Source organism: Ctenopharyngodon idella, chromosome 8, assembly GCF_019924925.1.
Source record: "Ctenopharyngodon idella isolate HZGC_01 chromosome 8, HZGC01, whole genome shotgun sequence".
In the NCBI taxonomy this organism is placed as follows: Eukaryota; Metazoa; Chordata; class Actinopteri; order Cypriniformes; family Xenocyprididae; genus Ctenopharyngodon; species Ctenopharyngodon idella.
The window spans coordinates 20,286,188-20,313,558 of record NC_067227.1 but is presented as its reverse complement, the minus strand read 5'-3'; the positions used below and the strand labels follow the sequence as shown (position 1 = coordinate 20,313,558).

At 36.5% G+C, this 27,371-nt stretch overlaps 4 protein-coding genes across 6 annotated transcripts; 1 reads left to right on the top strand and 3 right to left on the bottom strand.

Annotated features, from left to right (window-relative positions):
• Nucleotides 1-85: 85 nt before the first annotated feature.
• p2rx4b (purinergic receptor P2X, ligand-gated ion channel, 4b) lies at nucleotides 86-6,270 on the bottom strand. 2 transcript variants are annotated; one of them, XM_051902952.1, is made up of 12 exons: nucleotides 4,201-6,270; nucleotides 3,023-3,170; nucleotides 2,834-2,905; nucleotides 2,671-2,743; nucleotides 2,491-2,587; nucleotides 2,324-2,404; nucleotides 2,004-2,145; nucleotides 1,153-1,289; nucleotides 968-1,061; nucleotides 807-872; nucleotides 609-716; nucleotides 86-530 (listed from the first exon to the last, which is right to left on the bottom strand). In XM_051902952.1, exons 2-12 carry the CDS (start codon nucleotides 3,068-3,070, stop codon nucleotides 495-497), a joined length of 954 nt encoding a protein of 317 aa, XP_051758912.1. In that variant the 5' UTR covers nucleotides 3,071-3,170; nucleotides 4,201-6,270; the 3' UTR covers nucleotides 86-494. The 2 variants fall into 2 exon arrangements, with proteins under 2 accessions (XP_051758912.1, XP_051758911.1); XM_051902951.1 differs by lacking the exon at nucleotides 4,201-6,270 and adding an exon at nucleotides 3,692-4,156.
• Nucleotides 6,271-6,403: 133 nt separating this feature from the next.
• Nucleotides 6,404-7,699, bottom strand: snrpd3 (small nuclear ribonucleoprotein D3 polypeptide). 2 transcript variants are annotated; one of them, XM_051902955.1, is made up of 4 exons: nucleotides 7,593-7,699; nucleotides 7,171-7,316; nucleotides 6,721-6,913; nucleotides 6,404-6,578 (listed from the first exon to the last, which is right to left on the bottom strand). In XM_051902955.1, the coding sequence occupies exons 2-4, from the start codon at nucleotides 7,294-7,296 to the stop codon at nucleotides 6,514-6,516; spliced, it is 384 nt and encodes a 127-aa protein (XP_051758915.1). In that variant the 5' UTR covers nucleotides 7,297-7,316; nucleotides 7,593-7,699; the 3' UTR covers nucleotides 6,404-6,513. The 2 variants fall into 2 exon arrangements, with proteins under 2 accessions (XP_051758915.1, XP_051758916.1); XM_051902956.1 differs by having other exon boundaries at nucleotides 7,171-7,340; nucleotides 7,593-7,682.
• A 550-nt stretch (nucleotides 7,700-8,249) lies between these two features.
• Nucleotides 8,250-15,259, top strand: gucd1 (guanylyl cyclase domain containing 1). The gene is made up of 6 exons (XM_051902954.1): nucleotides 8,250-8,626; nucleotides 9,020-9,101; nucleotides 9,184-9,349; nucleotides 9,607-9,698; nucleotides 10,446-10,687; nucleotides 13,907-15,259. Exons 1-6 carry the CDS (start codon nucleotides 8,620-8,622, stop codon nucleotides 13,996-13,998), a joined length of 681 nt encoding a protein of 226 aa, XP_051758914.1. The 5' UTR covers nucleotides 8,250-8,619; the 3' UTR covers nucleotides 13,999-15,259.
• On the bottom strand, nucleotides 15,179-27,358 carry upb1 (ureidopropionase, beta). Its single transcript, XM_051902953.1, has 10 exons — nucleotides 27,072-27,358; nucleotides 26,008-26,179; nucleotides 25,737-25,824; nucleotides 23,931-24,025; nucleotides 22,552-22,713; nucleotides 19,701-19,870; nucleotides 19,537-19,618; nucleotides 18,949-18,991; nucleotides 15,713-15,867; nucleotides 15,179-15,526 (listed from the first exon to the last, which is right to left on the bottom strand). Exons 1-10 carry the CDS (start codon nucleotides 27,173-27,175, stop codon nucleotides 15,443-15,445), a joined length of 1,155 nt encoding a protein of 384 aa, XP_051758913.1. The 5' UTR covers nucleotides 27,176-27,358; the 3' UTR covers nucleotides 15,179-15,442.
• Nucleotides 27,359-27,371: the final 13 nt, after the last annotated feature.

The window sequence follows — 27,371 nt, the reverse complement described above, 5'->3', positions numbered from 1 at the left end:
GATTTTTTTAAAGAAATGAATACTTTTATTCAGCAGTTTAATTGATCGAAATATTGTGCTGCCTAATATTTCACAAAAATATTTTCAACATTGATAATAATAAGAAATTGAGCACCAAATCAGCATATTAGAATGATTTCTGAAGGATCATGTGACACTGAAGACTGGAGTAATGATGCTGAAAATTCAGCTTTGCCATCACAGGAACAAATGACATTTTAACACACATTAAAATAGAACACAGTTATTTTAAATTGTAATAATATTTTAGAATATTATAGTTTTTCTGTATTTCGGATCAAATAAATGCAGCATTGGTGAGCATATGAGACTTCTTTCAAAAAAAAAAAAATTATATATATATATATATATATATATATATATATAAACAAACCTTACCAACCCCAAACTTTTAATGGTAGTGTATGAAAAATACAAGGACATATTTGATGTTGATGGTTTTAAGTGCACTTAAAGTGTCCAGTCCAATTCCATCATGGAGTCCCATATGAGGTGGTCTCCATGGAGCTCTATAACAGTATAAAATTATATAATTTTGCAAAACAATAAATAAATCATTCAGAAAAATTGAAGTGACTTTTACTCACCAGTGGCACACAGTCACCTTTTTTGTTCAGGTGAATAAATTTATGTTTGGAATAGTAGTCACTGTCCTTCATAAAATTAAGCATGAACCAGTCACAAACCGCATTCACCTGGGAGAAGTTCAGGAACAATATGAAAATACTTGATTCAAAGACATTTCACTCAAATGGGTGATTAAAAAACACCTAACTAGTGCTTACCAAGCTAAGAAAAGAAAGAGTGGACCCAAGATTCACAATAGTGGGCACAATATGGAATTTACCAGCCTACAGAGACAAAACAATACAGAGTAAACAAATCTGAATGTTGACTAAATAGATGCCGATTAATATGTCATACTCTTAGAGACTAGCAGACAAACCGTCCCAAACACTATCACATCAAAGCGGATTCCAAAGGCCTTTATCAATGTCCGTGTTTCAACATTTTCATTGTTTTTATAATATTTAGCGTATCTGTGGGGAAGAACAAAATTGTTACCCAACAGAAATAAGGATAGCTTTAGATACAAAATGTTACAATCAAAAATCACATTTTTCAGTATACCGGAAATTGTAGCCAGGGGCAACGTTATTTTCAGGATTTTTGTTGTCCAGTCTGCTGAAAGAATACTTGGGAATGCAGAAGCGTTCTGAGAAGTCCAAGTCACAACTCCAGTCAATGAAAATCCCTATAATACCACCCTTTAACATTAAAACACACTGTCAGTTACAATAAATAACTCATAGAACTTTCACTAATATATAAGTAAAATAAATTCTTTGATGAATAGAAAGTTCAAAAGAAATACAAAGTTCTGTCATGAAACTCTAGATGGCGCAGGCTAATAGGTCCTTAACTCAATTTGCTTGCAATCACATCATTCTCTATAGGGCACAGCTGATTGGTTCCTGCTGTCTTAGTGGCCAATGAGCTCGCATGCTCAACCTTCAAATACTTGGTCAGCATTTGCTATAGCAGTGCAGCACACTTTCAGAGACCCTCCACCTTCCCCAGCTCCGCCTGTATAGATCTGCTACAGGTAATTCATGTATGAATTGTACTGCAGCAGCAGCATGTCTTACTTGCTCAAAGCAGCTTGTCGTGTATGTATTAGCAGTAGCAAGTAACGTACTCAAATCAGCAGCGTAGCAGATCTATTCTGCCAAGACCAAACATTGTCTTATCCATTACCATGCCAAACACTCAGAGAGCCGTCATGACAGAACAGCATTTATTTGAAATAGAAATCTTTTGTAACATGTCTTTACGGTCACTTGTGACCAATATAATGTATCCTTGCTCAATAAAAGCAATGATACATTATATTGTATCCCAAAAAAAATTCTATCCTTAAACTTTTGAACAGTAGTGTACATAAAGTAATACAGATATATAGCATTATTGAAGATACAGACTTTAAGAGCAATGATGCCGAAGTCTTCTCCGGCCTCGGTTACAATGTCCCCCAGACGGAAAATGGGACAGTGTGGGTCCGTTTTTTGATTAAACGTGCAGTTTTTTAGGTATGTGGAGTTGATGTGACTTAGAATGTTTCGTCTAGAAATAACACAAAACATGACTTTGAAAGGATCAAATTAAATTTACATTTGATTGCAAAATAATGTTTCTCTCTCTACCAGTCATCATTGAATACCTTAGATTTAATTGATCACCATAATGGTGCTTCTGTTCATCGTAAGAGTAAAATGCATGATCTACAAATGAATAAACTTACTTTCTGAAACTGAACTTTGGATATTGTATGTTGTTTTTGATGAGCACTGTGAAGTCCTCTGCTGCACCGAGAAGAGCAGGTCTGTACGATCACAAACTATATTAATATCCCCAGGTTCAGTTGTGCAAATGGCATCATACTTGTTGACTTTTACTAAAGACACTCACTTTGGAATGATGGTGTCATTTTCAAGTGGACACCATGACACCACCTCACAGGTTTTGATCGTATCAGAGTATTGTACACATCGGCCAGTCTGAACACCTGCGAGGAGGATTATGGAGTTTGCTTTGTGGCATTGACTTGCGTCTTACATTGCAAACGTTATGCAGAACACGAAAACTCACCATTGCCACGGATTTCATTAAATCCCTCTTTACAATCACTGTCTGATTCACAGTTAGTGAATTCACTTGGAATCTGTAAAAAGAAATCATTCATAATACAACATGCAACAGTCACTTCATGTGTGAGAGTGGACACGACATATGTAAGTCTGTTTTATCGTACCTCAGGACAGCTGCTCTGTGTCTGGCCAGGAGTGACAATCATATTTGTTAACACAAAGAAAGAGTTTTCTCCCTACCCAAAAGAAAAAAAAAATTTGGAATATGTCATATGTCAGTTGGACAAACAAAACAACTCAGAGAAACCATTGTATTTCTTCTGCAGTGGGTTTATGTCAAATAAATTAGATACCTGGGGTGGGATGACATATTCAGATACATCCCAAACATGAACTCCCATAATGGATGAATTGGTCAAAATGTTTCCTTTCACCTTTGTACTGACAGAGCTGATGACTGAGTCTTGGTCCTGGTAAGCGTGCTGCTGCCAGCAGACATATCTTTAAGTATAATACAGATGTAGAGTTAAACTGAACAGTTAAGACTGCATTGAATTTCACTGAGAATATGACACACTTAAATGTGGGAGTAATATATATAAATCGTAACTTTAAATTCAGTCCCTAATAAACAAGCCATTTCTCCATTTTCATACCCATGGGAATACAAAAATGAGGATATTTATTTAGTCAAGACATGTGGTTCCCAACCCTAATCCTGGAGTACCCCCAGCACTGCACATTTTAGATGTCTACCTTATCAAACACACCTGCTTCAACTCATCAGCTCATTAGTAAAGACTCCAAGACCTCAGATTGGTGTATAAGATAAGAGACATCAAAAATGTGTGGTGTTGGAGGTACTCCAGCAGGACCAAAGTTGGGAACCACTGAAATAGACAACTATAGGCTTCTCAGGGGTGTCCAAACCTGCTCCTGGAGGGCCATTGTTCTGCAGAGTTTAGCTCCAACCAGCAGATGCAATCAAAATTTCTTTTAAAATTATCTAAAAATGTACTCACATGGCAACATAGGCGATGATCAATAACTGTATTAGTCTGAAGAGGGCTCCAACTCTTTTGCTACTAATAACCAGCGTTACAGGTGTTTCATAATCAAAAAAACAGTGGAAGCAAGCACTGCAGCAGTCCTTACAACCCATTGCTGAAGAAATTGTCCACTATGAAACCACAGTACTTGATGTAAGGTCAGAACACTGTGTCCTCCTGAAGCCTTACATCTACTACACTTCTCAATAGAATTTACACATGCTTTGAATGTAATTTCTTATCATACAGGAATAATGGAAGTGTTAAGATATGCATTGATAGCCACCTGCATGTATTTGGTTAAACGCCCGTTAGACACCCAGTAGCATTTGCACTCAGCACATTTGCAAGCCAGTGTCTATAACCGTGTAAAACCCATGTAAATCAAGCGGTTAAATCCTCTCCGCCATGCATGACCAACAGCTCCTGAACACCTCATATTCTATAATTATAACAGAAAATACACTAAAATATGTCCTTACTGTAGTATGTCTTAGTACTTGACTGTTCATTTAATATGACCGATAAATAGCGTTGGGTTCAAGTCCACCAGTCGAGTCAGAGTCATGTCCGAGTCTGAAAGGGGCAAAGTCCAAGTCGAGTCTAACTAAACAAAACCTCTATTGCATCTTGCCATTTTCATTTCACATCATTAGTATTCTGCTCAACAAACTTAAAGTCATGTAATGGATAATGGAAGTTATGACTTGATTTCTGTATTGTGACATTTCTGAGTGAAACAGCTTTTTGAATGTAAAAGGCTATAGGGTGGGACTTGACTTATTCATCAGTACAGATGTATAAATTTAAGGCAGGGGTGGTAATCGGGGTAGCTTAATGAATGGGAATAGCCTATTGGGACCTGAAGAGCTGAAAATGCAGTGATAAGAGGATAGAAGAGGGGACAGAAGTACAGTCTTTACAATGGCATGCACTGTGTATAAAGGTCCTACATGTAATTTCCATAACTCAGGGCCAACACAAAACTGTTTAATTTTTGAATGCATTTATGATTAACAAATTACATTATTGGAAGTTTACTGTGTGGATGAGCCATACCTGCATATAATTACTATATATTTCCGTATTTACCATAGTTAAAAGCTATAAATACTATAGCTTTTAACTATGGTAAATACGGAAATATATAGTAATTAGTATATAAAACACTAGGGATTTTCTGTTGTTTCTGAATTTCAACCCATGTAAACTACTGCTTAAAAGATGTTAGAAACATCCTTTTCCTTTGAAACTAGAAGCTGTCACCATGTTTTTTTGTTTTTTTAAAGTAATTTCATTACAACAGAAAAAAAACTATTAGCCTAAATAATGCAAGTAAAAAGTTCAAGCAAAAAAAATAATATATTTATCAAAAATACAATTGAATAAACTGTTTCATGTAGGTCTATAGTATAGGCTACTACAGAAATAGCCTATACAGACACTTAAAATAAACCCCAATTTTCACTCTATGCATGAAATATAAATGATCATTATTTAATGTTACTCAGCCAAGAGCATTGAATAATTATTTTTCTTTTGTTTTATGATTATCATTAAAGACATAGACAGCAGATTTATTAGTTTACTGTCACTTTAAGATCTAATGCACGGATCCAATATACTGACATCCGATTTTCTCCCAACTGTTTACATTCACTTAAGTCATAACTGACCGTTTACATGAATACTCACTGCGACGGGTATTTTGACAGTTTGTTTTTAAGTGAACAGAAGCACAATGAGACGCGAAAGAAAATTTAATTTGGCATTCACGCGCTGACCGATAGGCGCTTTCTGTGAGCACGAGTGTGTCACACAGAAGCTCATCTTAAGCCCAAGATACACTGCACGATTTTAGCAAACCTATAAGATCATTACTTTATCACACTGTGCGAAATAGATCTATTAAACTTGGATTCGACATGCATGTAGGCTACAGGATGATGACACCTAGGCCACGATGCAAGTTTCTATAGAAGAATAAAACATCAGCATGCGGTAATAGTTAACAAAAAGACAATGTTGAATCACACTTTGGCAGTTGTAGTTTTTATGTGTGCTGAAAAAAAAAAATGAAGCGGCGAAAGAAGAAAGGAAAAGAGCTTGAGGTAAGCAGTTTTAATTTTTAGCGTTGCGTTGATTTCATGTCGCATTTTTATTGGCTGGTCAGTAGACGTAGGTCGTAGCAGCAAACACACTGTGCAATGATCATGCTGAATTTCTGACACTGTCAGAAAATGATCGTATGCTATCTTTGGTCGCAAAACTGGGAAAACAGCTGTCTTTGAACCTCTCTCACTGTACGACATAGGACCACCGATTAAGAGCCACAATCACAGAAATCGCCACTATTGTTTCACAATGGCAATCTTTCGTCTGGGACAGCCAAAAATCGTGCAGTGTATCCCGGGCTTTAGACAGCTTGCAAGTGTCGACTTGACTGTATAAACAGGTAAGACTGAAAAACACATGCGAAAGATTGCCTTTCGTGACAATGCAGTACTGACACAATCTGGCCAGTGACAATTCCGAGCATATTTCACAGAATCCCTGGATTCGGGAACATTTTTAGTCAGAGTATTCCCAACTCTACCGATGAATACAGCATACAAGATTAAAAACATTTTAACAAAAAAGACCACACCACCCCCACTTCAGAAAAACTCGCAGATTCAATCAAAATAATAGCAAAAATCACCCATTTATTATCCAAAGCATAAAATGAACAATATAAAATAGATCAAACCGAAATGCTGGTAAAATTATTAAAAAAAGGGGATATCAATATAAAACTAGCGTCTCTTCTGGAATATGTTCCCTCGTCCTGGTCCACCACGTCCACGTCCTCTGGCAGCCACTGCAAAAACATTAATGCAAACAAAGTTTGTCATTTTATAACAAAAAATATAAATAATGTCTCATTAATTCTATAAAAACAACACAAACAAAAAACATGTTTCTGTAAGATATGTGGACTGGGTTCAAGAGGCTGTATATACCTTGGGCTTTGAGAATAGCGGCTTTTCCTCGACCTGCACCAGCTGCCTGATTTTTGTTTTTCATACTCTTTAACATAGGAGCATTTTTCAGCATGTCGGGCAGGATGAGGAACCTGATTTTACTGCCACGAATATACACCTGTTCCAGCTGAGATACACGGCCATCCCTGTATGTGACTGTGATATTTGCCATCTGAAGAAAATTGAAGATAGAAAATAAAGGATAAGGCAAACTTTCCAACAAGACAACAGACAAGAGGTGTGCTTTCATTTTGTGCAAACCTTATTATGAATTGAAAGAATAATATCCAATGCAAAGACTGATAAAACAACGACAAACTAAACTCTACTTAGAGGATAAAATCTATAGGGGAAAATAAAGCATCTTTTAGATAGTATGCATTTATTTTTCACGCATTAAAATTAGTTTGCAATACATTTGCAAAGTACCTGGCAGTTCATGTTGTCCTCAGCCTCGATTAGTTTGCCCCTGTAAACCTCCCCAGTGTTGGTTTCACAGGTGACTATGTGTCCCTCTGCTTCATGAAGAACTTTGATGGGCACTCCAATCGACATCTTAACAAGTTATCTGTGAGCTGTAAGAGAGCGAAAATAAGACCCTGCAGAACATTTGGCAGATGAGAAATAACTTCGACAAAAGGTAAATCTTTGTATTACAAGGAGGAGAACGCTAATGGAAACTGAATAGCCTAAATGAATGAATCAGACACAAGATCTTGACGTTTCTCGTAAACAAGCAAGAAAAAAACCCACACAACTAGAGCTAATTATTTGAATATAAATCTACAAATAATTCCTGACAGACACGTTCCAGTTTTCCTTTTTTCCCAGTGAAATTAATAAAAACTCACCCAAACGTGCAACAAACGTCCACAAACAGTTTTGTCTTCGGCGTTCAGCAGAATTTCCGGGGGTTCTATTGTACTGGAGACACGCACTGCCACCTACTGGACTGAATGACGGAACAAACGTTTCTTACTACCAAACTTTAATTTAGCTTTTCAGGGGGTATCCAAAGATTAAAATACATGTATTCACTCAGCTTTTGTTTAATTTGATATGCTTATAAGTTCCTTAAAATAGAATATAATTATAAATCAATTAAGTTTAAAAGTTCTATAAATATTCTGGTTCGTCTTTTTATTGATGTTGACTAAAAATACATACGTACATACATAAGCCTGTATAGTATTCACTCGGTTTGAAAAAAAAAAAAAAAAAGTAATTAGATGTATTAATTCTATTACTATGCTTCTCTCTCTCTGTGGGTGAATTTCAATGGCGGACTGTTCAAAATAGGATTTCCATCTTTTATCAACATAATAGCCTCCAAACGCTATGCAAATTGTATACATAAATAGTGGGATTTTCTGCATGTTTAAAATATAAAATAGAAATACGTCCCCAACTAGGGTCCCCCTAGTGAATATAGGCCATTTCCACCATTGTATAAATATAAGCCACATAAGCATAAAATAAATACATTTTAGTTTGAAGGTGGCGCCTTGCTGTCATTTCTCGTCTTTCCAGCAGAGGACGCAGTTCTCCCTTTTCTCAATGCGCCGACGCTCACTTGTATTTGGACTGACAGGAAGTGAAACGTTCATCCCTGGGAATGACCGCAAGGCGTGCGTTAAACAAGTCGAGTTTGTAACTGTTTTACCGCTTTTCACCAACAGCCTCTCAGCATCTTTCACCGAGCTGAAGATGGACAGATTTTAGCGTGTCTGATGTAACGTTAGAGGACAGGAGGGCAACGGCTGTCCGGCTAACCCTGCTAGCGGACAGTCTTCATGAATCAAGTCCTGATATTAAACATCACTGAAAAACAACAACAGAGATAAAGAGAGACACACACACAGACAGACATACTGCATCATGAACGGTGAGTTTGTGTTAAATGATATTCAAATGCAACGTCTTAGATGGCTGGTAACTGTTTAACCCAACTAGCATTATAATCAATCATGATCCTTCTCTGACATACAATACTGGACGAAATACACAACCCGGATATATTCAATTAAAATGAGCAGTTCATGTATTGTCCTGAAGCTGCTTGTGTTTAACTCTAAGTTGTTATTCACTCTCATTTACCTGTTTTTAAAAATAGTTTATGTTTTACATGAATAAAATGAGTGGCTTGATATAATTCAGTTCACAACCAAAAGTAATTTGTCCTCAATACAACCTGACTTATGATGATGTGAAAAGATTAAAAGCTGCTCAATGTGGCACAATGACATTACCAGCTTCTTTTCTGACCTTGTTCTGCCAGATGATGTGATGCTAAATGTACCGGTCATCCGGCAGCTGTACCACTGGGATTGTGGTTTGGCCTGTTCGAGAATGGTCCTGGAGTAAGTATGAATCCTAAGTGATGCATTATCCTGCAACAATTACAATAATGATAAATACTTAAACTCTTCTTTGTGTGTGCAGGTATTTACATCCAGTAAGTGAGGAGGAATTTCAGAGAGCGTGTTTGGACTTGGAGTTCAGAGAGAGTGTGTGGACTATTGACCTGGCTTATCTCATGTGTAAGCTGGGGGTCAGACACTGCTTCTGCACACAGACTCTCGGCGTGGACAAGGGCTTCAGGAACCAGGTACATGAGCTGTCGTCAGTGTTGTGTGTTACAGTCATGATCACTGAGGATAGATAGATTTCAAGCTTTGTGTCACATGCAGTGCAGAAAATAATGGATGATTCAGTTCATTTTTCCAAGAAAAAGACAATGTTAAAGCATTAGTTTTTATGATTGAGGAGCTGTAATTTGTCAAAGGATCAGTCTTGACTCAGATGTTATAACTGACACCTTGGCATCTGAATCATTTTTCCATTTCCTGTGTTCTCCTGCTTCAGTCTTTCTACAAAAAGCATTTTGAAACGGAGGAGGACAGGGTGAATGAACTCTTTATGAAGGCTGAAAGCAAAGGAGTCCTGGTGAAGAAGTGGTGAGGTTTTTCCACATTTGTCAGATTGTTTTGTTCTGTGGAGCATCCTGTCACTTTGTGATTGATTTACAGGATTACCACCGTCATGGAAAACCTAGAAATATCAGGGAATTTTTTTTTTCACGACTTGAAAAAGTATATACAATACAAATTTATATTATTTCTAGTTTGTCAAGTTATGCTCAGCTTTAAAATATTTGATCCAGCTGATACAATCTCTATTATATGAATATAAAACAATGTTTATGCTGTAATCAAACATGACTGGAAAACTCATGGCAATTCATTGGTCAAAAAAATAGCCATGCACAATATATCAGTTATTGGACCGTATCGAAGACTTTAATTTATTGCTATCGGTGTTATTGTGTTTAATTATGCATTTAATCATAAACATTTCCTCTTTTATTTTTACTAAAGCAACTCACATTGCATTGAAGGCATTTTTTTCTCCGTTCATGCGTTCACCTGGGAATCAAACCCATTCCCCATGGCGTTGTTTAAGTTCTACAGATGGAGCTACTACAGGAATGCTTAAAATTAATCGAAAACATTTGATTTGAATTCCATTTAGACAAAATAGTATCAAATTTCAGCCTTTTATTGTGTATATAGATTTCCAGTTCCATCGAATCTGAAATTTACAAGATTTCATTACAAGATTTTATCAAAGTATATGTCAGCTGAAACTAACCCGAAACTCCTGTGCAGTGCATGAAGAAATCTGATCACGTCTGTCTCTTGTAGCTCTGTTACAGTTCAGGAGATTCAGAGCCACCTGGAGCAGGGTCATGTGGCCATCGTGCTGGTCAACGCAGTGGTGTTGGTGTGTGAGCTGTGCTCCACGCCTGTCAAATACTGCTGTTTCCTCCCTGTGGGTCAGAAGTGCTTCTGCAGGAAGCCAGATTACCAGGGCCATTTCGTGGTGGTGTGTGGATTTAACCGCAATACCAGCAGCATCTTCTACAACAATCCCGCCTACTCGGACCGTACGTATTGAGAAGTTTGGATAAGTGTAAACACCAGTTTTGCTTTTGAAACTTAAACCAATTGAATTAGCAAAAAATCAAACCATTTTCAAGGACAGCACATGTATGTGTGTGTGTGTGTATATATATATATATATATATATATGTTCTGTGTGTTGTCTTGGTGCCAGATACCACAGAACATTATATATATATATATATATATATATATATATACATACATATATACATATATACATATAAAATGTTCTGTGGTATCTGGCACCAAGACGACTCTGATAAGAGCCAAATTGTTATGGTGAGGCGACTGGGTCAGAATATCTCTGAAACAGCAAGGCCTGTGGGTTGCTCCCATTCAGCAGTGGTGAGAATTTACCAAGTGGTCTGAGAGGGACAAACCACAAATCGGTGACAGGGTGTTGGGCACCAAAGGCTCACTGATGCACGAGGCGTCTGGTCTGAGCCAACAGAAGGTCTACTGTGTGTGTGTGTGTGTGTGTGTGTGTGTATATATATATATATATATATATATATATATATAATACCAATGAGCCAACACAGCCTGCCTAATATGCTGTTGGTTCTGAAGGTGTCCTGTAGTATCTGGACCAAGATGTTAGCAGCAGATCCTTCAAGTCCTGTAGGTTGCGAGGTGGAGCCACTGTGGATCGAACTTGTTGGTCCAGCACATCCCACAGATACTCTGTTGGATTGAGATCTGGGTAATTTGGAGGCCAAATTGAACTCTTCATTATGTTCCTCAAACCATTCCTGAACAATGTGTGTAGTGTGGCAGAGTGAACTATCCTGCTGAAAGAGACCCAACACCCTGTCGCTTGTGGTTTGTCGGACCACTGTTGGTAAATTCTCACCACTGCTGACTGGGAGCAACCCACAAGCCTTGCTGTTTCAGAGATACTCTGACCTAGTCACCTTGCCATAACAATTTGGCTCTTCTCAGAGTTGCTCAGATCTTTATTCCTGCCCATTTCTCCTCCATCCAACACATTGATTACGAGAACTGATTGTTTGTTTACCATCTAACCCAGTGGTTCTCAACCCCTGGGGGGGCGCGAGTAGGCTACAGGATGGGAGGGAAAAAAACCTGAAAAAAAAAAAATTGCACTTTTTTTTTTTATCACTAAACTACTGTCATAAAAAGTTATAGTTTTGTATATACATAACTCCTGAATAAAATTAAAATGTGTTTGGACTGATTAAAAAAAAAAAGTTTTGAACAAATTTGAGGTTTGTCGATAGTGAGCGCAAATGGAGGTGATAAGCGGTTTTATTAAGCGAGTCATTGAGTCGTTCATTCACGATTCGTTCAAACGGCCGATTCATCAAGAATGAGACAGATGTTTGTGAATGGGTCATTGAATCTTTGACTCAAACGATTTGTTCAAAACACTGAATCATTCAAAACACGATTGAGTCTGTGAGATGCGCTATGTTGTGATCTTTGTTTGGATTCATCGGATCTATTTTCGCTGCTAAAATAGACCAAAACAGTCATTATTTCGTCTAAAATGTAAGTGACTTAATATTATTAACTTGTTTGTTGAACTGTCATATCAGTGTCACATTTTCAATCGCGAGGTGATGGTCAGTTGTCAGCTCTCTTGGTCGTCAGGTCGTGTGATGTATGTTGCTGAACTGTATTCAAAGGTTATAAATATGAAAACACCACATTTTGGAATTTAACTGCAGTATGTTAATTTAGTTTATTTGTGTGTGCTGCGCTCATAGACTTTAGAAAACGGCGTTCATTTGTTTGATTTCTCCTCGAGAAGCTGCGCAAGCCTCAAAAGTTTAAGGTCCTTGCACCCTGACTGAGTCCGAAACTGTCGTATTTGTTTTTTCATATTCGTCATTTGGTGGCTCTCAATTGTCAAAAACACCCCTCAAAATATTTGCTACGGATGCGAAAAATGCAGTAAATCGAACCATCCGAATTAATTTTTATGACGGACGGAAGTTTCAGAGGCTGCAAACGTATAAAACGTGAGGTCGTATTTAGTTTTATATATATAATATATATATATATATATATATATATATATATAATATATATAATATGAACTAATAAACTAGTCAGAATATAGGCTACAGTTAAAGCTTTCCTTTACCTGCAAACTTCTGTATAAAATGCAGATGATGCTTACTAAAAGGCCTAGTAATAATAACAATAATAAAGCATAAATTAATATCAGAGGTCTGGTGCCAATTCCCAATTATAGCAATAGGTGGGGGGTGTAGGGGGCATGGGGTGTGGTGGTTGGAGTTGGGGCCCCAGTCCCCCCCCTCAATGAACCAGCTTTGGGGGGGCCCAGCTTGCAAAAGGTTGAGAACCCCTGATCTAACCTAACCAGACCTTAAAGGGATATTTCACCCAAAAATGAAAATTCTGTTATTAATTACTCACCCTCATGTCGTTCCATTCCCGTAAGACCTTCGTTCATCTTCAGAACACAAATTAAGATTTTTTTGATGAAATCCGAGAGTTTTTTTTTATCCCCCATAGACAGCAATTTAACCACCACTTTCAAGGTCCAGAAAGGTACTAAAGACGTCGTTAAAATAGTCGACGTAACTGCAGTGGTTCAACCTTAATTTTATGAAGCGACGAGAATACTTTTTGTGTGCAAAAACAAAACAAAAATAACGACTTTATTCAACAATATCTTCTCTTTTGTGTCATTCTCCTACACAACGTAGCGCTTCCAGGTTCTTCGTAAGAATGCCAGCTCAGTATTGGCCGACGCTTTTCACGTGAGCAGCACAACGCATGCGTGTGATGTTGACGCAGGAGCTGGCCAATAATGAGTCAGCATTCTGACATAGAACCTGGAAGCACTGAACATAAACAACAAAAGTCTTATGGGTGTGGAACGACATGAGGGTAAGTAATTAATGACAGAATTTTTGGGTGAACTAACCCTATAATATGCGGCCCTATAATACCATATAATATATGTTGTTAGGAGGTGAACAATTATATTTGCTTCACCTGTGACTGGTCATAATATTTTGGCTCATATATATAAATACTTGCAGATTGTCAAACGACCTATCATCTAATGCACTTTATACATTTTTAAGTTTTCAAATACTTTTTTGAGGCCACTTGCATCTTAGAACCATCCGCCTCATTTATTATGGTTATTTACAGGAACATTAAAGCTGTGTCTCATGTATGGCCCTCTCTTTGATTGACAGGTGTGTGCTGCACTAGCTTTAGCAATTTTGAGGAGGCCAGAAGAAGCTACGGAACTGACGAGGACATTCTGTTCATCTACAAAGATGATTGAGTCTTTACCGCTTTTGAATGAACACGCATTTAACACACCTTTAGCATCCACTGTGGTTGGCTGGGTAGCATTTTTTGCCAACAGGTACCAGCGCTGATGGCCAATAGCAGGTAGTATGTGTCACCTCTGGCTATGGTCCTCATAAGAGCTATAGCGTTGCACAAAACATTACTATGGTGCTACATCGGCCACAGAATGAAATATTCACACAGAAAGGAAAGGGAGATGCTATGTATATGTAACTCATCATTATTGTGATGTGGACTTATATTTTTATCTAGCACATTTGATTTATATAGTCTCTGCCACTGTAAGAGGTAGAGAAGGAGTGTACATAATGTTTTTCATTCATGTAAAGATAGAGATTTTGTGATCAGGGTAACCTTGCAAAATCATGGGGTTGTGATGATTTTTTTATTTTATTTTTTCCTCTTGGAAGCCACTTAATTGAGTATACAGTGAACGATTTTAATTATTGTGAAAGAGGAAAGAGGTTGTTTTTAAAAACTCAGGTAAGATATGATAAATCCAGTATGCTAAATTATATCCCACTGTCAGGAAAGAAATGTTTCATAGGTGCAATACGTGTGGATTCACTTACTCCAGGGGGTTTCCTCAAAAACAAAATCACCTGGACGTCTGTCATAACCTCATGTAGAGTAGCAAGAGAGAGTTTGGCTGCTTTGTGGGTGACTCTCAACTGTGAACCTTGTCCATAAAGTACATTTTAAACTCACTCATAGCACTAGTACAGTATTAGAACCATTTCTGTGTAAATGACAATATTTTGTTGTTAAATTCTCATTATTATAACGTGTTGGTGTAATTCCACTATGTTAATTCCTCAGAGAGAACAGGAACACTACGTTTAGAGGTTTACGTCAGTTGTTTTGTGGAATAGAGTCATGCACCGTTTGAAATGGCCTGAACACAGTGTTGTGAATGCTTTGCTGTTTGCTTGTAAACACACTACGCCTGCTCAGTGGTCCAGATGGTTCAATCGTGACAAAATGGCAGACGAATGAAATGCTTGCACTATGGTGTTCCACCAGCCATAATTCTGTTATTTAATCTTTGATCATTCATGTTAAAATGTTATTTTTGTGATTTTTAAGACATTGCATCAGGTATCCGATTACATCAGCTTGTGCTTTTCTTTTTTTAAAGAACATAAGGAATGTTGATATGGCAAACTTTATTTTTATGAAATATATAGTTGCATTTAGGAAATGAATAAAATTGGATTTGTATTTTAATCAAATGCATCATTCCATTATTGAACTTAAAAATAAACTGATAAATTATGTTGTTATTTTGTGAAATTCAAGTAGAGAGACAAGAACATATCCCTAATACATAATGTGGTTCTTCTGCAGCATTTGGCTTTCAGCAGAAAGCACAGTTCCTCTCAGGGGCTTTTGGCACTCACATCTTCCTCATAAGATCACTCTTTAACAATGTTGGGTTTGAAGTCATGCTGGACCGCTTTTTTCAGCTCCTCTGCGTACATTTCATACCTCCCAGTCATCTGTGGAAAGATTCACATGTATGAATGCCACACAGACGCTACTATATTCGTTCGAATATCTATAGGACATGAACATTCCTGGAAGGACTTTTGTCAAAAGGGAATAAACCTCCTCCTGATGATGATAAGATATCTTTCTGTGGGAAATGTATTGTTGAACATGTACTGTAGTGATTTTTATCCCACCTTGAAGTTCCATTTGTCTGCAACTTGGCGATTTAGGTTCAAGTCCAGCTCTGTCACCAGGAGGCCGTCACGGGTTCTGGATAATCCTGGGGATCTGCTGCCGTCAGGTGCAGCTACATAGCTGGAGCCATAAAAGTAGCCAAAGTCATGGTGCGCTATGGGTGAGGCAAATCGGAAATCATATAATAAACGCACAGCACCATTCAAAAGCTTGGATTCAGTAATGTTTTTTTTTGTAGTGATTTGTCTTGGTGATCTGTTATGCTCACCAAGGCTACATTCATTTGAACAAAAACACAGTAAAAACAGTAATATTGCGAAATATTACAATTTAAAATAACAGTTTTCTATTTTAATATATTTTATAAATGTAATTTATTCCTGTGATGGAAAAGCTGATTTTTCAGCATCATTACTCCAGTCTTCAGTGTCACGTGATCCTGCAGAAATCATTCTAATATGCTGATTTGCTGCTCAAGAAACATTTCTTATTATCAATGTTGAAAATATGTACCTAAATATTTTTGTGGAAACCGATCATTTTTTTTTAGTATTTAAAAAAAAAAAAAAAAAAAAAAAACCAGCATTTAATTGAAATAGAAATCTTTTGCAATATTATAAATGTCTTTGTCACTTTTGATCAGTTTAATGTGTCCTTGCTGCCTCAAACTTATGAATGGAAGTGTTTATTAATTACATACAAATCAACATTTGATCCTAAATTACCCAATTTTTTTTTTTTTTTTTTTTTTTGTCTAACAATTTTTCTGTTTATTTGTTTATTAACTCAGCTACACATCAGTTAAAACTGCATTTACTCGTGTCCCAAATTTTGCTAACAGGGTTGCAAAACATGCAAATCTCAGAGAAAATGAATGGAAAATGAAACCGCTCATACAATATCTAGTTTCATCCCCCGAGGCTGACATTTTCTGAAGGTTAAGCATCTCGTTTCACTGATCATGTTGGGAAAGAAAAAATAGTTTATTATTAAATAGTTTTAGGCTTTATTTTGTACCCTATTCATGGAAAACTTCCCCTTGTATATGTTTGTGGCATATGTCTGTGTGACCCTGGTCATGTTACATGGAGGCTGTACATGCATGTAAAACAGCGGAGGGGGATTTTGTGTTCAGGTTGAAGGCTTATGCAACAGTAATGAGGGCTGAAAGTGAGAACAGAGACTGACAGACCAGAGCTTTAGGAACACGACACCTTTGAACAAGGTCCCTTGTCCTCAGCCCATCACCGACAGAGATGCTAGATTGACAGACAGATATGCAGATCCTTTATATGCTGACTCATAGCGACACTAAGCTATGGGAAAAGAGCCAGCTGTACTCACATTTGTATACTGGCAGTAATGATCTTTAGGTTTTGAGCCAAATTGAATTACTAGGCTAAGAGTGCCATCTATGAGTGACTTATGAGAAATGCACTTGATCTCACTAAATGTCTTCATTACACAGATTTTAGGTTCATTAAAAGTGAAATGTTTAATTTTCTGGAAGATAAAATATGCATCTTATTATGCAAAGATAACTACAAGTAAGCTATTTGTAAATTAAATTGTTTGACCAATGGAAGACAAGGAATACACTACCGTTCAAAATTTTGGGGTCAGTAATGCTTTTGAAAGATGTCTTTTATGCTCACCACGGCTGCATTTATTTAATCAAAAACAGAAACAGTGATATTGTGAAAAATGATTACAATATAAAACTTTTAGGCCTGGTTTCACAGACAGGGCTTAGATTAAACCAGGAAAGGCCTTGTTCAATTAGGATATTTAAAGGCATAGTTCACCAAATAATGAAAAATTTCCCAGAGATATTTAAAAATATCCTGGCTCTTCCAAGTTTTATAATGGTAGGGAATGGGGGGCGTGTTTTGAAGCCCCCAAAAATGCATCCATCCATCATAAATATAATCCATACAGCTCCAGGGGGTTAATAAAGGCCTTCTGATGTGAAGCAATGGGTTTTTGTAAGAAAAATATCCATATTTAAAACTTTATTAACTATAATAACTAGCTTCCGCCAGACGACCATACGCATACTGCACAAGTTGACTTGAGCCAAATGAGAAATCCTCTGATGCGATGTATGACGCAGGATGTAGGAGTATTGTAAGCTTAGACGCCTCTCGTGGTTCAAACAAATAGGGCTGTGCAACAAACTCAAGCTCCTCGTCTCTTATATCGAAACCCTCCGACATTTCTCTTCAAAATTTCTCGTTTTAGACTTCTAATTCGTGGGTAACACTTTACAATAAGTAAATAATTTTAAGTAAATAACACTTATACAGCATTAATTAATCTTTGTTAATGTTAATTTCAACGTTTACTAATACATTATTAAAAACTTGTTAAAATTAGTTAATGCACTGTGAAGTAACATGAACAAACAATGAACAACTGTATTTTCATTAATTAACGTTAACGAAGATTAGTAAATACAGTAACAAATGTATTGCTCATGGTTAGTTTATGTTAGTTAATACATTAACTAATGTTTAACTAATGAACCTTATTGTAAAGTGTTACCAATTCGTGACCGGTGTTTTGTTTTGCTCTATCCTCTGAGCTTCCGCGTTCGTCATTGCGTCGTGCGTCAGGTCAGAGGTTACTCTTCCACCGCAAATCGATGCGTATGGCCGTCTGCTGGAAGCTAGTTATTATAGTTAATAAAGTTTTAAATATGGATATTTTTCTTACAAAAACCCATCGCTTCACGTCAGAAGGCCTTTATTTGCATTTTTTGGGGGCTTCAAAACACGCCCCCCTTTCACTACCATTATAAAATTTGGAAGAGCCAGGATATTTTTAAATATATCTCTGATTGTGTTTGTCTGAAAGAAGATAGTCTATTACACCTAGGATGGCTTGAGGGCAAGTAAATAATGAGATCATTTTAATTTCTGGGTGAACTATCCATTTAAGTAACTTTTATAAACATGCCTTGGAAAAAAACATTACCGGTGTGTGTATCTTGTGACAAAACAAACATATTTTAAAATATGTCAGTGCAAGTTGCTTTCAGTTAAAACAGCTCAAACATGCATTTTAATCTGGCACTAGGCTTAAACCTTTTCTGTGAAACATGATTTTTTTCAGGATTCCAGGATTTTTTCCTTTGTGTAAACTCACAAGCAAGGGTTTAAGCAAAAAATACACACAATAAAAGAAACTCGCCTACATACGCAGACACATGCACATGCTCAAACTAAATGGATACCTTTCTTTCCATCTCCAGATGTGAACTCATTCTTGAAATTCTCCTGGAAAAGAGAGATCTATATCAAGACTCAAAGGCTCAGGTCACATCTGTGCAGAAATCATCAGTAGAGGGCAGCAGAAAACACATATCTGAACACTTTCACATGTGAGACGCTGCATAACAGACTGTCCAAATAACTCCCATTTAAACCAATTTAAAGATAATTGGTTTACTGTATCTAACTCTGAGAATAAAAGTCATCCCTCTAAGACATTATAACCACTAACAGAGACCAGACTCCACAGAGCCACAGGAAAAAAAGGGCACCGCTCAACTTGTTTTTTCATCTATGTAACATTATTTGCAGTTTGGCTTATAATCCTGTTTAAATTATTAGCATGTGCTTATCTAATCATATTAGAATATATATAGTTTACTTCAGTTGTGGCTGTGATATTATCACAGTATAAACAGCACATAGTTAGGGCAAACAGGACATTTTCTGGCAATCTCTGTGTATATTTTAGACTCAAGAGCATCTACTGGGTCTTTATGTAAATTTTAACAATTTTTTGGCACAGTTATTGGACAACAGGTGGCACATACCGTTCCCACACGGTTGATGGCACAGGTGAAGCAGTGGTTTGCTATGGCTGCATTTCTGGCTTCAATCGACCACATTGGTTCACTGTAACACAAAACCTGCATCAGCATGAGGGAATACAGGCTCTGTGTCATTCCCATGAGAAGACAGCGGTACAACATGGTACCTGAGCGATCCAACTGTGGCCGAGGGGTTAAAGATGATCTCAGCCCCATGTAAGCTGTACATTAACCAGTTGAGTGGGTGGTGTCGGCCGTAACAGATGTTAACAGCGATCTTTCCAAACTGTGTCTGGAATACAGAGTGGCCGGTGTTGCCTTCCATGTAATATGTTGACTAGAGGAAGAATGAAAAAGAGTCAGTTTAGTAGATGGAAATGCAACATCAGTATCATGCAGAAAAGCAACATTTCATACATTAGTATCACTCATTTATATTTCTTTAACTCTTTGGTGCATTAAAATCGGCATGAAACTGAAGTTGCGATTGTCTTTTCTTCCCTGTGTGATGTACTGTACATCTGAGTGAAACGGCTTCCCGAACAAGAAAAAATGTAGGGATTTCAGTTTGTCAATCGGGAATTGATTTGATGGTTGGATCATTGTGGTTTGCAATTTCTGTGATGTCATGTGAGTGACAGGTTGTCCTGCCCTCGCACCAGTAAACGTCATCAGAGAAGAGATGTTGCAAGAGGCAGGGGAAGCTATTTTGATTAAAGATTATAAGGGCACATGAATTTAAAAAAATAAGGATGTGCACAGATAAATTATTTATAATAAATACTGCAATATTCAATAAAAGAACAAAACAAACTTGGGATACAACACTATAACACTACTGGCATTCTGAATTTATGTTGCCATAAATTGAACAATGCTAACAAGAACACAGTCAAAGAATATGAGCAAGGCCAACCACAGTAGTTTGGATGTAACACTGTATCCTGAATTTGTTTCATTTGAGGTCTTAAATCGTATTTTTATTTTTAGCCTTTAGAAATGTGTAAATGTTGCTAGGCAGAGATGAAGATAAGCCATGTCATGAATGTAGATTTTTCAGTGACTTTTTAAGCCGGTAGGTGGCAATAAAGTGACTGTTTTATGAGTGAGTCATTGAATCATTTACTGAGCTGATCCTTTTAAACACACTGATTTTTTTTCAGTAATGAAAGTGATTGGCTGCGTCTGAAATCACATACTCTCTGAGAAGGTAGTTCTTTTGAACAAGTAATTACTTTGCAACCATTAAAAAAAGTATGTTGTATATGTACACGTGTAGCTACAGGTATATAATCTGGACAACTACATTCGTCATGTTGTCATTGTCATGTAACCTACCAGCGTCAGCTGTGTCTATTTTTCTACTACACATTAATCTTTAAACATTATTCCTTAAAATATGTGGTTATGACATGTCAGAAATAACTTTTATAATTATTTAGGCTGATCAGTCCTAGAAAATCTACTGCTTTTCTTTCAGACATATGGCTGGTCTTATGTGTATATATTCATAAAGTCACTATTTATTCATTTTACCAGGATGACTAAGCAGAGGATAATGGCTGCTTTGCAAAAAAGTTCTGTGTGACTGCCACTAGGGGGACAAATTCAGCAATCGTATGAGAATGTCAGAAATAGTGGAAAGGCAGCTATAGATTATCACAAAATAAAGCACACATTTTTTTAAACTACATGCCATTGACGGCATGTGTTAGGACATGTCTAAGATTCAGCAACTATGTAAAGATAGCATGAAAGATAATCTTATGTGTTAACAGTAATTGTCAGTGCATGTGATATCTGTGCAAACCACTTCTGAAAAGACTATAGATTACAAAAAACAAACAAACAAAAAAACATGCTGTATGTTGTATTTTGGATTGTAGCCACCGTTTGTGATGCTAGTGTAAATTAATGCAGATGATGCAGCATGAAAATCCATGCAGGCTTAAGCAGGACTTCCTAGAAGAGTTTACGTGTAAACCTTTTAAAACATATCTAATGTTGACCAGAGTGCCATCAAAATTCTCCTTAATTTACTGAAAACAATAGAATAGAGCTGTCTCTGCCATCTGGTTCCTACAGGTACAGTTGTGTTCCAGGAAAAGAGAGTGAGCACATTTCCTGTATTGAGCATTATCAGTGTGGAACAGATCAAAGGAACAACATAGAACAACTGATAAACAGCACAGCAGGGGAGAAATCAACCACTCTCAACCACTTAAAGTGCCACAGATCATGTAGTGCAGATACACACGCACACAAACTCATTTAACCTGGAGGTGAAAAATGACACCCAACATGCTGGAACAAATCTATGAAAAGAAGAATTTCTATAGTGGCTGTACTGAACAACTTTTCAGTTATCCAATATGATTTAGACATACAGTACCCATGCAGCAGCACAAAATACTGATAACTGTATGTACAGTAAAGGTCTGAAAATCTGGGATTTTTTTAACCACTTAAAACTGGAAATAAAAAGAGCATAGGACTCCAAAAATTATAAATAATGAAATGTTACAACATAAAATAAATAAGAGATTCTTCACTATTTATAGGTTACGAATTAAATAAGTAATTTTGTGACATCTTTGTACAGATGATCAGATTTTATTTCTATTGAATCTCAAGATGTTCTTTGGATCATTCTCAAGAATGCTGGAGAACATGATCTTCAGATTTTACACAAACTTGTGGAATTCATGCATGCCGCTGTCATTAAAACAAATATATCTTCTGATATTTTCCTTTTACTATAATATATTTTAATACAATAACAATATAATTTGTAGTTTTTTTTTTATTTAAATAAATTCTAAAAATATAAAAGAAGCATTTTCACTAATGGTCTTTTGGACCGCACTGTATTAATATTTAATTTACAGCCTAATTAACTCACGTTAGCTTAATGTGAATAGGTGATGACACTCTATTGATCTAATTATAGAGTGTCACTGTAGCTGTGTTGTGTCACACTGACAGTTGTTTGACTGTTATGCAGAGGGTGACACCGACCTCGTTGAAGTCTCCCACGCGGGGAATGTGATTCTTCCGTGATTTGCCCAGAACATTGCCATTATTGGACACCACCACTGCCGTGTTCCACAAAGTTCCACCGTGGATCTCATCTCTCTCCAAAATGGGAGACACCAACACCATGTTGTATTTTTTGGCCAGCTACAAAATGAAAATCAAGCACAAATAGTTTTAGCATTAGCAGAGTGATCGCACTACATGACATTTTCCCACATGAAATCACTTTGTCTTATCCTAAAAATGTCAAATTATCTTATATTTTAAGAGACTGATTGTGATCTCTATAAAACAATTTCTTGTTTTATTTATTTTTATTTTACATGTTTCTGCATGCTGGTCGCACCACATGACTTTGATTTGGGTGAATATTAAGAAAATATTAAGAAAACATTAAAATATTTTAATATTTTAGTATAAAAATTAAATATTACTATAATATAATATAATATAATTTTCTTTTCTTTTTTTAAGAATTTCATTATTTTAATGAGGCTTTTTTTCTTCATTATGATTTTAGAACAGTTGTATTACTCTGACTTTTTAATGCTGAAATAAATAAAAAGAATTTTAATAGAGAAATTAAAAACATACTCCCCATACTGTTAAAGAGTTTCAATATTGTTTATTTAATATTAATTCAATTCATTTTATTTTTTAAATTTAGAAATTAAAAACATTCTCATCGTAGAAGAGATTTTATGAACAAACTGTATTTTTAATGTATTTTTGAATAAATTCATAAACCTGGACAAAAATCTTCTCAATTTTTGCCATAATCTCTAGTGATCTTGAAGCATCTGCATGATGAAAAAATGCAATTGAACAATATTAACAGGTAAGTGTACAAAAAGACCAAAAAAAAAAAAAATACTAGTAATAACACAGCACTGAAGGGTGCTAAAAATGTCATCTTAGGACATATTTGCGAATGGATAGATGCGGTTCCTCTGTAAACAGTCAAAGGCTACGTCATTCCTCAGAGTTCAGTGTCAGAAGATTCCACAGTTACGTGCGGCAGTGCTCATCGTCTGTGGCTCTTGCTGTGGTCAGTACGTCCCCGTCCCCTCTCTGGGTTTAACCTCCTGCTACTTCCATTAACAAATCACCAGCCTCAATGCAGCTGCACAGCACCATACCAGTAAAAAAAAAAAAATGCCCCATATAAAACTAACTCCCTTCGCAGTTGGCACAAGGGGATAAAAGGATTCAGTCCATGCTTATAGAAATACAGCCTCATCTTGAGTTTGAGGAGTGAACAAATAATCAGTTTGGGGACTGAGGTTAAATTTGACTGTATAGCTAAAGATCAAGATGAGTGTAACTTTTTACATGAAGACATCCATTTATTCAATTCTTACCTGAATACAAAAGCGTGTGGTAAGCCCGTCCTCTGCCGATTCGGCAAATTCTGTCCAGGGATCCCTCTCTCGTGTGCAAAACGCAAAAGGCATTGCTATGGGTGGAGAGGAGACAGGAGAGAAAATTATGCTTATTTTTTTCCCTAGAAGATTTCATTATTACGAGAACTGATTTTTATTTATGAGAGTTTAATCTGTCGGAATTGACTCTCCTTGGTGTCCAATAAAATTTTGTTTTTCTTACAAAGAGGGAGGATGAGAAGTACAGTGGACAAGTTTATGGTCCTGTTTTTCATTAGCAGTTGTTGTTTTGTTTAGAGCGGGATGAAATGATCATTGTTTACATGGCATTTTTAAATGACTACTAACAAAGCAAACATACTTCATAGATTTGCATGGAAACAGGAAATCAGAGCCCAGGGGTCAAAGGTTTACATGGGGTGGTGGTTAAGGGGGTTCAAACCTGGGCAACGGGACCTATTAGGACCCAAAGGGACTGAATGACCTTTGGAATGCCTAGAAAGTTTATAATTGGAGCATGAGACTCCCTTTCATCAGCATGCATCCCTACAACACACCCGGCCAACACAAACAGACAAACTGTGAGCGCAGCTTAAACTTCGTCACTACGGCCCTGCTGCGCTCTGCTGATGTAAACCAGATTCTGCTGATGTCTTCACAGGCATGTTACATCACTGAAGGTCAAGAAGCCTTCCGATCCTATACGATCTGTTCATAAATAAGCCCAGTAATTGCCTTGAGGACAACAGGAAATGGTTTATAGATAGCAATGGAATAAAAAAATTTTATATTTCTGACTGAACATGGGCAGTTGGTCATGTGTCGAACAGTGTCCTGCAGTGTGACATGCTATATTTTATCTAAAATTATTTGTAAAATAGTTTTAAATTAATTTATAACTACCATACATGTAGATTTTATTATCTTGCATACTGATTGAGAGACTACATGGAATTTTTGTATTTTTTAAAAAATTGTATAATCACACCAAAGGACTATTGAATTGAACTGCAAAAAGATGAAAAATTAATAATGATTCTTAATTATTTAAGATTAAACATATATATATGCAGTCAAACCAAAATTTATTCTGTTTACAGTTTATTCACTATAGTTTTAAAAAAAAATGGTAATAAAATATGACAAGATCTCGGAGTTAAACTGTGTCAGAAAAAAATAATTTTTTTCAGAATTATGTCAGATAACACTTCAGCAAAACATGGTCAGGTCAAAGTGTCTGAATAATTTTTGGTTCCAAATTTTTATCAGTTTTACTGGTAGTCCACTGTATGAAGAATTTGTGGGTATAATATGTCACAGTTTACTTTATTTTGCTATCCTCACTTACATAAATGAACTGTAGTGTCCTGCACCCACTAGTAAAAATATATAAAAAATATAAAAAATGTCTGAATAATTTTTGCTTTGACTGTATGCATATATATATATATATATATATATATATATATATATATATACATACATATATATATATATATATACACACACACACACTGAAATATATACATTTAAATATAAATAATATACATTCAAACCTAAAATGAAGTTTTAAAAAATATTTTTTTTTTGTCAACTATGAATGTGTTTCAGCATATTTTTGAAATTACTTCAGAGCTGATTTATTTAAAAAAAAAAAAAAAAAAAGTAAAATACATTCCAACAATTTTAGCAGAAAGGGAAGTAGTTGTCTGTGTGTGTGTGTGTGTGTGTGTGTGTGTGTGTGTGTGTGTGTGTGTGTGTGTGTGTGTGTGTTTGTGTACTCACTCCAGGCTTCCTGGAAGCATACAATATTGACCCCACACATGGCCGCCACCTCTACTATCTCCCCCACACGCTTGTGCAGAGCTGTGATCTGTGAAAGCAGAATGAGAATACAAAACTTGGGGTGTGACAAATTTAAATTTATAATGATAAATAGATTAAATTTGTTGTAGCATGTAATTTGTTGTAGCATGTAATTGATTTTGGCAGGGGCCTGCCAAAGCCAAAATGTGCCACCTGGCCTTTATATGAAGTGCGTACTTCATTCTCTCACCTGTTCAAGCACAGGAGCATCAGTGGGAAGTACTATCTTGTTCTGAATGAGTCCCACGCGGACAGTTCTGGGTGGTCTGAGCTGTTCTGGAGAAGCCTCAAACACATAACCCTTCAGATCAAAATCGTGCTCCTCCGCAGCTTCTATTGCACTCTGGGGAAGGCTGAGCTTCCTGAAATGCATTTATTACAAGGCTGATTAACTGCTACACATTATGAAAATTCAAAGAAAAAGGGAAGAGCAGATATGATTGTAATGGTCAGTAAATGCATAATGCATTTTGAACTGTGTTCCTTCTCTTCCTTCAAAAGATGTTTTTCTTTTCAGTACGAATGAAAATGAGGGACCAAAGTATGGAGAATGTGCAGAGAGCCACCAAACAATTATGGTGTAATGTAGATTTTAAACTGTATTTCTCTTATTTGTTAAGTATCAAATTTTCCAAGTTTTTGGAGAAACATTCTTTTAATTAATGAGCAAAAACCTAAACGTTTCTCAATTACACAATACGAAAAAATACTAATTTGTTAGCTGGAACAAACAATGTGTAGGCCTAATGTTCAACATTATTAGGCTATGTCATGTTTTGCAAGTGTGCATAATGTTTTGTTGTTGTTGTTTAAAATAATGCGAAAATGAAACCAGTGAAAACGTTAAACATAGTTTCACTACATCTATGAGAGCGATATAGTCAAATAAAATCAGAGCATGTCAGAGTTTACCTCAAATTCAAATCGATGGCGTCATCGTCAAGCCCTGAGACGCTTTTTTTGTGGCCAAAGTCCACTATAAATCATTTACTCAGTTTCAACCTTTACTGTATGAAATCTAGTTACGAGCCAACGAAACTAGAAAAACAACAACATACTTTTAGCTTTCGCTCTTTGGCATTAACTTACATTTGGACACATGCTCTAAGTATTTGAACTGGTTTATCAGATGTAGCCTAGACTAGTTTCATTATACAGTAGGTATATAAAATTAAAGTCAGCCGTCATCGCACGTCAACCGAATTCTGGGACTTGTAGTCTGCGTTTAGTAGTGAAAGTGCGTTTGTGACTTACTTCAGCTCTTTTCCGAACAGCAGTCTCCTGACGTCTCTGAGTTCTGCCTCAGGTACATGTGCCTCCAAAATCTTCTCTAGCGATTCAAAGTCATTTCCAGACATTTTGAGCTGTCGTCCTCGTGCTCAGTTTGCAGAGAGAGTGAATTCACCTCGCTTTGCATTACTGTTTAACTAGCCCATGTCCATTTCTTATGCAATCGGTTCACGACAGAGGGTCCAGGTCAGAGGCGTCATGCCCATTCAAACCGAGGGCACGTGCACCCTCAGATTTTTGAGCCAAATGGATTGAATGCAGCTT